The 13,590-nt window shown below is 46.5% G+C and overlaps 1 protein-coding gene across 1 annotated transcript in view; it reads left to right on the top strand.

The window, feature by feature from the left end:
- Positions 1-1,157: 1,157 nt before the first annotated feature.
- Positions 1,158-13,590, top strand: part of LOC8052522 (beta-1,3-galactosyltransferase 1) — an 86,586-nt gene continuing 74,153 nt past the window's right edge. The window contains exon 1 of the mRNA XM_029967459.4: positions 1,158-1,442. Within this exon, the coding sequence (XP_029823319.1) occupies positions 1,407-1,442 (36 nt within the window). The 5' untranslated portion in view covers positions 1,158-1,406. The remainder of the gene's footprint in view (positions 1,443-13,590) is intronic.

Genomic DNA, 13,590 nt, shown 5'->3' with positions numbered 1-13,590 from the left:
TACAAGCTGGGTAAAAAGTTTATATTTTCCGACTGACATGGGTCGAAACATGCAAATTAACAGACTGGTATAAATTCATCGAATTCACATCTCCAGAAACTACCTTCTGTAAAATTATAAAATATCTGTACTGTTGCCTCAAAGACAGCTTATGCAATAGTAACAGGTGAAGCAATGATTATTAATGGTAGAAATACTTTCTGCCAATTGACCTATAGTAAACAATTATAAAAATTTGCTTCTGGACATTTTCGATCGCAGTAGCCTGCGTAAGAGTTATGGAATTCCAAATGACAGAGCTAAACTCCAGCCGTGATCTAGCTAAAGGGATATAGAAAGGCAGTAAACAAAGGGAAGAAGAAAACCAACCATATAACCGTGAAATCATTATGATTTCACAGCTATGCCTCCAACCGTGACTCCAGTCGTGACGACATAATGAAATGAAGCGAACGAATTGGAAGGAAACAAAAAGTGAATCACAGTTATGGCAGCCCAACTAAATAGCTGCCGAAAAGTAATTCAACACAATAAAAAAAAAGTGTAGCCCTTGCACCCCTTGTCTCATATACGACATCCCTAAACTTCAGTTGGACGTACATAGCACTGACATTCAACCGACGCTACCAACTTTCATGAACGTCTTGATAGCCGAGTTGTACAGCTGATTAAATAGCTTAAGTAAGTGTAACTGACTGTAAAAAACAGTAATCGGGGTTTGCTTGGTCCTACTGCGAAACCTCCGTGTTATTTGTTTCTTTCTGTGCTCTTTGATGCGTAATGTAGCTGTTTAATATCGTATATCGCACCGTCATCAAGCCTCTCATAAAATTTGGGGCCATCAGTTTGATGTCAGTGCACTGTACGGCGAAATGAAGTTTTGAAGTGTCGTATATGTAACAAAGAGTGTAAGGGCTACACTTTTTTTTTTTTCTTTAGAGTGCGTCAGCGGCGTATGGACTTAAGGCGAAATGAAGTTAAACTCAACGCAGGCCGCTCCAGCAACCTGCGGCAACCAGTCAAAGCTTCAGTCAAACTAGCAGCGGCACATTCAAACCTTCCCGCCTCGGCTCGCATTTTCCCAAGGTATATCGAGATGGCGCTGGGAGCGGAGAGGTGCGGTTAAGCGCCGAAATAAAAACAATTAAAAAAAGCGCAACGACCGCCGCCGCTGTGCGCAGCCTGGCGCAGCTCGCTGCTGCTTCTCTGGCGGCTGTGTGGTGTTGGTCCCCGATACATATGTTCCGCCGTGTCCCCGCTACCACGATTGACGGACATTACGCGCACAGCTGTGTCACTGCACCCCGATTGATGCAGCGAAACGTGGTACCCTCAGCAGCAGCGCAGGCGGCATGGCTGTCCGTTCCTCGTGGAGCCCGTAAACAGCGACTCGCCCGGCTGCCGGGATGCGCCGAGTCCACCATCCGATGGCAAAGTCACAGGTACGGCCGCACACAGCGTCTTTCCGTCTCTGATCCAGACTACTGGGACAGCTTCCGATCGCTTGCCGTGGCCGTGCTTTGCTCGTTGTGGACGCGGGATGCGCCGGAGTTCTGTTGACGTGATCTGTGTGTTCGTGGAAGTGGCAGATGCAGCGCGAATGGGGGGAGACGGCAGTGTGCGTCGAAGGAAACGACGCCGGTCTTTGCTTTCCGACGGCGGCGGCGGGCGGCACCGCCGCGTTTTTCTTTTTCTCCCGAAGATACGTCGACGTATTTTGGGGGTCAAACGCGCTCTCCCGTGACGGTAAAGTGGTTTTGAATGTGACGGTGAGTGTAGAACGAGTTCGCACTGCAACGTAACATGTAATGAGTTACACGGCTCGCGCGAGAATACGTTACGGACAGTGTGCAGAATGCCCGAGAACGTGTTGCTTTGCCCTTGGTGTTTCACTTGCATGAGCGTTCTTCGTGCTAAAGATACTGTGTAGTCGATGGTTCACTGCAGCGGGGATCCTCGTGACGTCTGTATGTTCTATCCATGAAGCGCAGCACAACCCAAAAGTGCGATCTATTTGTGTATCTTGATCGTTTGGCTGATGCTCCTCAAATGCCGATGATGCATCGTCATGCTGCACCGAGCGATGTGTTGGGTTGAGGAGTAGCATGTAAACAACATATTGTTGTCTGCGTCCAAGCGTGCTTCCCGCTGAACAACACTTCCTTGAAAACGCGTGTTTTCTTCTTTTCTTTTTTGTTGTTGTTGTTGTTGTTGTTTTGTGCGATGGGGGAGCGGAGCGATGTGAATGTCAACATTGAAGGAGGTTGGAGGGAGGGGTTCGGTCGACGGGCACAGGGAATGTTTGCTCCCCGGCTTTTTATTATTTATTTATTTATTTATTTATTTATTTATGTTGTGTGTGTGTGTGTGTGTGGGTGTGGGGGAGAAGCTTCGCGTTTTCTGAGAAAGCTGAGAATTTCGAAACGGTCAGGCTTCAGGCCTCGAGTTGCTCGCCTCGCCCGTACCTGCCTTTTCGGACGTCACACGAGGAAAAGAAATGAAGCAAAGAACCGGTTGAGTGTCTGAGCGAGATCGTCGTAGGAATTTCGATTTGCCCGTGATCCGGACGTGCTTTCGGTTACCTATGCAAGTTTCCTTTGGCGAAGAAGACGCTTTCTCCCGTACCCCATTGTTGGCTGGAGACTACGCACACACCGGTCGATTATTCTGCCGTGTAGACGCCAACTTATTTTAATTACGGAGCCAGCTAAACCGTCTTCCGCCGCCCGTGTCTACGCGGATCTGAGCAAAGGGCACGGAAGACCGTTCCGTACCTTTGGAACAGCTTTCCTGTTCGAATGCCCGCGTGCCCTGCATTCGTAAAGACACGGGGGCCGGGCGGGCGCGCCTATATAATGGCGTGCATGCTCCGACCTTAGTCAAAGTGGCTCTCTACATATACTGTACACCATTCCACAGCAAAGCGACCGGCTTTCTGTGGCAGTAAAAGTACCTATGCTTAAAGTCGTGGACTCCGAATCCTCATTGAACCCGGGTCCATACGGTTCATTAGGGTGTTTTAGCAGATCGTTCCGCTACTTTCGATAACGATGGCCGATAACTAAACCATGTACGCGCAAAGACGCAAGACGATTGTCGGGTATCGTTATCGGAATTATCGAAACGGTCTACTAAAACTTTCTAGTGCAGCGTAAAGCAATTGAGTGTTTCGTTTAATTTTTTTATTTATTATTTTTTTATTCAGACTTTCTTGTAGGACGTTTTGCTTTTGCTCTCCCATAACAATGCCCGATACCGATATGGTGAAGTAAGGGGAACGGTTTAGGATGCACTTAAATTTAGGGGCGGTCGTAGCGTGGCCGGTGTTGCCGATACGCGTGAAAGCGTTTCCCTGTGGTGGCATCTCAAACTTTCCAGAATGATAAAATAAGATAAATCAAAATAAAAGTTTTAGTGGATGGGGTAAATAATCTCTCTGCGGAATAAACGAAAGCCTTGTGTTAGAGCAGGTGACTCGATTAAAAACTGGTCAGTCAATCGATCTCCAAGTTGCCACTCCCCTCAATACACACACGATATCGGAACATACTGCCGCCGAGATTGTACACAATTGATAAACTCGCATATTTTAATGGTGTCTTTATCGCACGCCACTTCGTAGTATTTTGACCCCGACCGTAGGAGGGCGTAACGTTTGAAGGGATCAATAAACGTCAATGGTTCATTCTAAGTGGTACTTACGCAAAGTACAAAAATCGTTGCACCGTCCCTTTAACGATGCTTTAGGCGCACGAACACGAGCTTGTGTACGAGCACAACCTCCTCCTCTTCTTCTTCTTGTTTTGAGGTCCAGAGAAGGAAAGGGAAAGCCGGGAAAGATGTTGGCCTCCTGTACGGGGCGAGTCGCTACCCGGCTTGGGGAAGGGGGAGGAGCCGTAGGTGGCTCGAGGCTACGCAATTCGCATCTTACGATACCATATGGTCTGAAGGGTGTAGACGCCCGTGTTTCACCGAGGATGCGTCACCACCGGACGCAAAACGGCTCGTCCTTCTCATTGGCTAGCTGATCGAAGGAAAGCCTACGATTGGCGTTCCGAGTGCATCGCGGAGCAGTACGCGTGCGGGAGCTTCCGAGAGTACAGGGAGTAGGACCACTTTCTGCTGCTCATCGCCGTCTTCTCGAGACCAACTCCAGGTCCTTCTAAAGCCGGGATCACATGTTCGCAGCGGACGTACGTGCTCCGAACATGCTTCAGGCGTGTCCGCAGGTACTTCTTTCATCATGTCTGCAGTGGAGACAGTGTATCTTGGACGATGTAGGAGCAGAGTGTGACATCGGCTTAGAGGTGCCGCCGGAAGAACGCATCACGGACTTGTCTGTTGTTGAAAGATTTCGGGCTGTTCTGAAATGTCAACGAGGGTATGTACCTGGAAGATAATTAGTGAGAACTGTAGCTTGTAGCACGATCTACTTTTCTTTTTCCCTCCTGGATAAACAAAAAAAAAGAGAAAAAAATTGCCGGAATTGTTTGTGATTATGATAGAGTTGTTACAATAAAAACTAGAGGCTCAGATGGCGCTAGTGTGCTGTTGCATTTTGAAGCTGACAGCAACCAGTCTAAATTTGACTTCTGGTAATGCATTCCAAAAGGAAAATCCAAATCCGTTTTCTGTTCGTGCTCGATTACCAGAGTACATATTGCTTAGTGTTGTAACAGAATAAAAAGTTTGGAACGTTTCACAATCGGATGTGGGGAAATATGTGCCAGAGAGTTTTCTTTAGAATTCATTACGTCGAACACAGCGCTAAAATAGCCCAATGCACATGTATAATACGTATTGACGTTGAACTCTAAGAAATGCCTGTGCGTCTACTTACCCACAAAGCACTCAGAGCCAATCTCTGCGATCTACGAAATCAGCCCAGCGAATGATGAGGCGGAACATCCGTTTAGACCTAAAAATGAAGTCTGCGCTCTGGCACTACGCGATGCAAAGCGTCGGGCTTGCATTGACTTGGTTTTTCAACCAAGTCATTGAATATGTGACATCGTATAAGTACTTAGGAGTAAATTTCGCCAACAATTTATTCTGGAACACCCATAGAGATAATAGTCAATAATGCATCCAACAAACTATTTTTTTTCACTCAACTTTTATTCTGGTTTTATTCGTGGTTGTAAGTCAATTATCCTTCCGAGACTCAAATATGCCAGCACGACATGAAATCATCGCCAACATAATTTAACCCTAATATTGGAACCTTTACAAAACAAGTCTGCGCGTTTCATCTACAGGGAGTATACGCTCCCCTAACAAGTGTTTGAGAGCTGAAGAGAAACTTGGAACTAACCTCTTTAGAAAATCTACGCGAGATTTCTCGTTTATGCTTTTTCCATCAAATTTGCTGCAGCGAATCACTTTTCCGGACATCTTTCTGTATACCTGCACTGTTCATATCTCCCCGGCTTGATCACCCGTGCAAAGTTATGTCATTGTGTATAAAAGGCGGAAACAGTTTCCCCACAGGCGCAGTGACTCAACCCGATCCTATGTTATTTAAGCAGAGCTGCGTGAATTTGTGTAGTTAATTGTTTTTTTTTTCCTAACGTCAATCGCAGCTTGGCCGTTCAATTTCTCGTCTAGCAATAAAGGCCCGTTCACACTCTTGCGACCGAGTACGACTGAGAGAGACGAGGTCTCTTACAACTTCTTAAATGTTTTTAGAATGAGGGAACACACTGACATTGTGGCGCCATCTATGCGGCGACCCTGGAACTGCATTTCACAAGAGCGAAGGTTTTGCGGGATTTTCGAGGTCAAATGTGCGTAATACCCATAGAAAGGCTCGTTTATAACATAGTCAAAAGTTTTTCGAGCCAAAAAAGAAAGGATAATGCTCGAGAAATAAAAAAAAAAATATGCCGGACCGCCGAGTTTACACTGCTTCCCAATAGATGGCCCCAGTGTGTTTTCTGGTTTAACAAGTTTTAAGGAACCCAGGTTTAAGAGGTCGCAAGAGTGTGAACGGACCTTAATGTTCATCGTTGTACTGCTTAATCTACTAAATCTCCGTATAATCATTTTGAGTTTTGGTTTGAGCAGTCTATCGGTGGTGAATTATTATATGAACTGTTCGCTTTTTGTTTTTTTTTATATATGTCATAATCGCGACTATTCTTCTTTTTGTTGTCTCCCCTTATGTAATGCATTGACAAATACCCTTGAGGGTAAATAAATGAAACGATAAGATGATTCAGCTATAATTTAGCTATTTGATCAGGGAAGGATTTTCGCAAACTTCCATCACTATGGAAAAAAATTGTTCCGAGAGTTTTCTTTTATTGTTATTGATTGGTTTGTGTCTTCAAGAAGAGAGAAATGCACAGCTTGCAGACGCAGTGCCTCGCAATCTGGCAGGAGAAGAATGTTTCTCGAAAGCAATAACAATAAATAAATAAGCAATATTCCCCGACTCCAAGCAACAAAGGAACATAAACATTTCAGCGCAGTACCTGCAGAGAGAAATATTTTTTCAACAGATGTTTCTCAAGCCTTTCTTTTGCCCACCAAGGAGCGCTCCGCCGCCGGTTGTAGCACGTATACTGTCTACATTTATCGATGTTCATTTTATGCGACGAAGAACTTTGTTTGATATTCAGAGATCGACTACTTCAAAGAAAATGTTGGAATGCCAGCCGAAGTATGACGACCAATAGGTTGATCGACTGAAAACCTGTCTTTAATGCGTGAAAATTAGAAAAGCATAATCAAGTATGTACGATAAAATGCTCAGATCAGTGAAGCAACACTAGGCATAACGGAAGGGTATACAGGCACGAGCTCGCGGCTTTGAAACGTGCTTTCGCGCAACGAGCTCCTGCTCTAGCTAGACATCTTTCAATGGAAGGAGCATAGCTCTCCTTTGTCGCATTCACTGTGGCGAGAAATATTGGACGAATTAGGAATCAAATATATATTTAACCTGACAGCGGATTAAATACAATAAATCGCAGATTGAAATTAATTTGATATACAATAGAGTTTAGCATGAAATGGAACATAAATGTAAATAGGCGAACTACAACAGCATCTCATGTAAAGCATGATGACGAATATGTGGTTGGAGGCTATGGTGGTTGGCTACGTTTAACGTGTAACTGTTGCGTATCACTTGGTATACTTAAAATCTGTGCTTTCTTTGGGTCCTTTGAAAATTGCGAAAATATTTATCCAATGCGTGTTATCTTTATTTATTTATTTACTTGCTCATTCTGTATTCGCCTCTCAGACATCTCTGGTCTGGAGGCTCCGCCGAAGTCTGCCCTAGTAAGTGTTTTCTGCGACAGACGTCACTAATTCTGGATGATTTGGATAGATATGACAAGAAACCGCCGGTAGTGAAAATTTAATCACAAAACTAAAATATATTTACTTGCGAATGAGGGAGAGAGAGAAAGCAGAGTGAAAAGGTATACGCAAGTTCGAAATAGATAAATTACAAAACGACAAAACAGACAAGACATCGTTTGATTTTGCTCCTCTGCGTAGTTATCCTTCTAGCTTCTATTTAACGTACCAACACGCTCGTCAAAACGAATTTCATGTTTGTTTCTTTTTGATCGACTTTGAAGCGAAAGGCATCTGGATAGTTTGAGGTCGTGGGAGGGTTTTATTCTATTTTCCTCGCCCCGTGTGTCGAACCATTCGCCGCTCGTGACCTCGGATCGAGGCCAGCGATTCAACCCAGTTTCCCCGACTTCAAGCTTCGACAACTCTGACAGAGGGCTGCCGCTGTCGGCGACGTCAGCACGCGCTGGGCTGCATTGGAACGCCGCCGGTGTCATACAAGGACCGATGTGCGAGGTCGTCACACTATTCGAGTTCCACTTGAGCAGGGGTCTCCAAACTTCCTGGCTAAAGGGTCGGATCGGGGATCTGTTGCTGTCTCGAGCGCCGGAGAGTATGAATTAGAAACAGCGGAGCTGTACAATGGAGGGTAATGGCCGACCGCAAGTCGGTCAGCCAGAGTGGAAAGGCTGCCGCCATCTATGAGCGACGGCGGCAAACAAATACGTGACTGACCGCCGTTGCTCATAGATGGCGGTAGGTGTCCAGAGTTCGGTGTCTTCATTTCTTTGCGGTGGGAAAACGATCCTGGGGAAACTAGCCGTTAAAGGGGCCCTCCAACAGTATTTGAGCGTCGACTTCTTTTTGCGGTTTTTACACGCTGGTGGTCCCGGAAACCCAGTGGACAACGAAAGAGTTTGAAAATATTAGCGCATCATATTTTAATTTGACAACTCGGAAACACCTCCTCCGACGGTGGCGCCGCGAGGTGCCGAATCCGCGCGCAAAACGGCGCTCCCTTTCACTATACGTCACGGATACGTCACATTCTTTGAGTTTCGTGATTGGCGAGAGCCGTCCCAGGAATTTTGAAGCGAAATAAAGTATACGAAATAAAGTATATCACACGTTAACCGTCATTGTGTCTCTAACAAGTAATTTTTATAGAGCTAATAAAGTTGCAAAGTAAAGTTCAAAAAGGGCGAAAACAACGCCTTGTCGCTCATGCGCGCCTCCCAGCGGCGTCCGCGACGTACCATCGCGAGCAGACGACAAGTGATCCTTGCACACAACGCGCATCGTTTTTCACTTGTGCGCCCCCGGTCCCGGTCAACTAAAAGCAGTAAGAGGAGCCAGGGGAATCCTTATTTTCTTTTAGTGCTGTGACAGACTTTTCACTGTTCGAGTGAAGTGCGTCGACGGGACTGGTGCCCAACGGGACCGCTCACCAGTTTCTCCCTCCTACTCGCCGAGGTGGCTCCGGTGGCGGAGTTGCGGGAGACGAGTGTTCCGCGGCTGTCGAAGCGGACTGAGGCAGAGACGCGGCGCTAGCGTCGAGTGTCCTCGTACTGCGCGACGCCCAGATCCGCACTAAAAATCCGATAAGCCCGGTAAATTCATCGATGATTGCAACCCGATCGCAAAGCTACGATGGTTGCAGCTAGGCCTAATGGCCGACGAGCCGACCGGTCCGACGGGCTATCAACCAAACTCGCGTCCAATTGGCCAACCGCTTTGCTCCAATCGCTAAACTGTTTCATTTTACGTCATGAAGCGCTATGTTTTGCTTATTTAAAGTTGTTTTCTGCAATATTTAATTTGCTAATAACTCACAAAATATTGCGAATTTGTGTAATATTTTTTTTCCTCGGTGTTCCTGCTTTCATGGAGCTCCGTTTCAGCGCGAACTTCAAACCGCTCAAAAAATTGTTGGTGGGCCCCTTTAACAGCTCCGCCGTAAAAGAACTAAATAAATAACCCTAGATAAGCATTTAAATACAAAACTAAAAGTTAAAGTAAAAAAAAAATAACCTTAGGTGGAGGAACACATATACTTTATTTTGAAATCGAATATTTAGCTAATTATAACATTACGCAATAATTGGGACACAGAACACTCACCAGGCGTAATTTAAAGTGCAGAGGAACTTTGGCATGTTCACTCACACAGGGGGCAGAAGACTAATGAGAAGGATAAAATAGATGCTGACAATGTGCAATAGATACGACGGAGGGCACTAAGCATGATATACATGGGAACGTTTTTAGTTACCCAGATATGAAACAGGGGACTAAGAATGGAGATACTGGTGCGATAGGACACACCTTTACGGTAAAAGAAAAAAACTTCTCGTTTTTTTTTTTTTTTGCTTTTTTTGTTTTGTTTTGTGCGTGTGCGTTTTTGTTTACGCGCTTAATGCGCGCTGCGACGCCGTTTCTTCGCGCGCGCTTATTTTTGCGCAACGGGCCTGGCCGCAGGCCGGGCTTCGTTGGAAGTACCGCGGCCAGCCACGAGCAGGGGTTCGAAGAGCCCTGCACTGGAGCGATAAACCAAGATACCAGAGGAGAGCGAAACGACGATGTCAGATAAAAGTCAGACTATCAGCAGTGAAGCCTAATTTTGGCGCTTGTTTAGCGAATTAGGTCCAGGATACCCAAACTCTGATTGAAGAAGATCACGTTTGGCTCTAGTTTGGCTATTTTAGGCTTTTTAAGGCCCTAGATTCACGGACAAAAAAACAACAACAAAATTTATATTTAATTTAAAGCTAAATTTATATATATATTATCGTTTAAAAACACGTACAAAACTCTTTTCGCGATTTCAATGCACGCTACTCGTACATCGTAGAAAAGACTCAATGTTCGCAGCACACATGTTGAAAGAATTATCTGTGCACGTTCGAAATGTTCGAAGCATGAAGCATGTTCGAAATGTTCAAAGCATGCTACCTCTCTCTGTCTTTCTCTCTCTATATCACGCACGCACACACACACACATACACACACACACGCACACTTACACACACACGCATACACAGATATATATGCTGTTTTTTTCCTAAGAGTGACACCACTGTCTTTTCTGAATTTGTAGCCGTGCAGGCCAAATTTATGCGGTTTGTGCAGTTGAGTTGCATGGCTAGGAGGACATAATTTAAGTGGCTATTCGTAACGATCAGTTGGCTAATTAAGTCAAATTTGTTCATTTACTTTTAATAAGTGAAAATAGACTACATTCGAAGAATTGCCTGCGCGTCTACTTACCCGCAAAACACTCAATAGCCAATCATTCCCATCTAGGAAATCAGCTCAGCGAATGATGAGGCCGAACATCCGTTTAGACCTAAAAATGAAGTCTGCGCTGTGGCATGACGCAATGCAAGCATGGCGCTTTGCATTGCGTCATGCCACAGCGCAGACTTTATTTTGAGGTCTACACGGATGTTCGGCCTCATCATTCGCTGAGCTGATTTCCTAGATGGGAATGATTGGCTCTTTGAGTGTTTTGCGGGTAAGTAGACGCACAGGCATTTCTTGGGGTGTGTGGTTCCAACTAAAAACTTGCTGAGCGTCGTCGAAAAGCACCAAATCAGCAATTTACAGAAAGACTTCGAGCGCGTGAGAAACGCAGTAATGCGCTAAAGTTACCCCTTGGGCAGCAGGAGCAAGGCTACCGGTGCGATAAGGCGCCCTTGTGATTTTTCCGTCTCTTATCATAAAGTGAAAGAGTAACGCTTTCAAGTCAAATAATAACTCCGTCAAATATTAACGCCTTTATTTTTTTCATCACTGAGACGGGTGCGATTGGCGGTCGATTCTCGGATTGGCGACCCATGTGCATATCGGGGATATATATATTCACTCACAAAAGGAAAACGACAGTGCTTGTCTTTCGAACGTAATCTTCAGCACGCGTCCCACGCCTTCCGCCGAAACGTTGTCGAAGGTGTCTCACCGAAGGCGAGGAAACTTGACCTTCCCAAAAAAGGGTTTCTGGTCAGTGCTATCATAGCCTCCTCTGCTCATAAAGCCCGGCAGTTCGACGGCTTAGCCATAGAGCGCCCGGTCGCAGATACGGAGCGCGAGGATCTGGTAGCACAGAGCATCAAAGAGCCATTTCTCGGGGAACCTGGACGTCAGCGCACAGCGTTTGCAGCAGCGAGGACCCGAAACACACTTATTCGCTCGGGAGAAGTGTGTTTCGGCGTCTCGCCGCAGCGGTGCGCCAGTCACGTGGCTCTCCACTCATCCGTTGTCGGCTGCTCCACCTTTTCCCTTTCGGTGGCCGCTTCTCGTGGCGATCTTAGAGGCTTTGTCAGTAGGAGGCCACGGCTCCAGTCAAGGCAGTCAAGACTAGCCGCTCGCGCTTGCACAACCTTCGCAGTTAGCCCATACTAAGGTAAGACAAATTATTGGCTAGGAGGTTGAACTATAGTGGCGCTTTATCGTGCTTTTTATTTCCACAGCCCGGTGTTTAGTGACAAAGCATAACAAATAAATTGAACTTCTCCTAGCACGGTCTGTGCATGAGCGCTTCGCTCTGACCAGTGCTTTGGTCGCACGAGGAGCGGCTTTCGAATGGTTATGTTCGATTTCTTGGATCAAAGACAAACAAGAAATTTCGGTTTGTTGTCCCCATAGCTGAAGCGTGCCGCTAGAAACGTTGCTGTTCGATCTCCTCTCCAAAATAATGTAGGTTTGTAAACATTAGAATGGTGTATACAGCATTCCAATATTTACGAGTCCTCGGCCCAGCGTCCGATCTCCTCAGTCCCACACGCGCATGTTCGCCACTTCGCAAAGCGAACAAATCACGCGGCATACGCACGAACACTGAAAATGGAACCGGCCAGGAGCCTTTTTTCGGGAAGGTATATTTATTAGGTTCAAAGACCTCTTGGTACGTGTCTTTGTGATTCATTTATTTTTGCACAGGGTCGAAAGAAAGTGGATTTCGCGATGTTTACGATTGTGGGTGTCGCAGGCGGGGCCGCCTGCCGCTTATGGCTGCGGGAGTAACCCGAATCTCGGGCAAGGCAGTTTAGAACCGAGGGATATACGGGTTCCCCCACCTTTCAAGAACGGCTGAGGTGAGCGGGTAGGGAACCACCGAGCGAAGTGCCGAGGGACATTTCCCGTATGCGTCGGGGATTTAGAACACGGGGGAGCATTCCGGCGCGCGCGAGAAGAAAGAGAGAGTTTACGCTGAGTAGGGAGCCTTCATGTGCGCATGAAGGCACCCTAACGCTGAGCATCCGAGGGGCAGGACGCCATTAAGATTCCGAGAGGTCTCGCTTTGCTCCTAAGATCTTTAAGCCAGTTTGAATATAAGAAAGCAAATAAAATGCTTATGTATACATCAAACAAAATAAACGATAGTAATTCCTGTTTCCCTTCTCCGGGGATTATTATCGTTTATTCTATACAGCTCGCTCGAACCTTAGCATTAATGTCAGGTATATATCAGTTCGTTATCTTCACCCGGGGTGTCCCTGTGCTTCTCTACGATATGTATCTTTCTACGCAATCCGGGGTTGCCATCATTCCATCTACGGCAGCCACCCAACAACAAGAACTTAACTCCACGTCCACAGAAACTTCCAATTCTGCTCGGCATATGTTTCGCACCCGTTAAAACACTCGTATACGCGGACAAACTTGAGTGCATTGGGGACGATGGCGGCGCCGATGTGAGCAGGTTCCGTGCGTCGAGAAGGAGCTTGAGCAGTGCTGCGAATCTGCGACGGTCGCTTGTGCCTGGCAGCCGGCCTAGCCAATGTGTTTTCTCGGACATTTCTCTGGAAGGACGAGTGGGACGAAACGCTCCCGGCGTGTTTCCTTCTACCACGACCTTGCGCGATTTCGCTTCCATACCGTTCCAAGGCAACTACCGTGTGTCGCCCCGCTGGGGGTTTTCAGTAAATTCAGTAGGATTCAGCAGGCAGTGCTCGAAGACCCAACACCGCTCAGGTTCGAACCGCACTTCCAAGCCTGTTTCGAAGGGTCATCGCGTGCGTCCGAAGCGAGTATCGCCCCACGAAAGACGATCTGCTAACTAACACTCACCAGAACCGAGAATTTGGCTGGCCTCGGCGGCTCGCGTCGATCAGTTGGATAATGGTCAGCTTAGGGGAGGAGCACCTCTAGGGCCTTCATGTGACCCAAAAATAGTCATTTCTCTCTCTGGTTTGTCCGCGGCCGGACGTACTCTTCAATATTCATCCCATAATCAAACCGACAGACAAGTATAGTAACCTGTAGAGCACTGTCGTCCCG

The sequence above is a fragment of the Ixodes scapularis genome, unplaced genomic scaffold, assembly GCF_016920785.2.
Source record: "Ixodes scapularis isolate PalLabHiFi unplaced genomic scaffold, ASM1692078v2 PGA_scaffold0__279_contigs__length_252992795, whole genome shotgun sequence".
Taxonomy (NCBI): Eukaryota; Metazoa; Arthropoda; class Arachnida; order Ixodida; family Ixodidae; genus Ixodes; species Ixodes scapularis.
The sequence above is the reverse complement of the archived record's forward strand: the minus strand, read 5'-3'. Positions and strand labels throughout refer to the sequence as shown.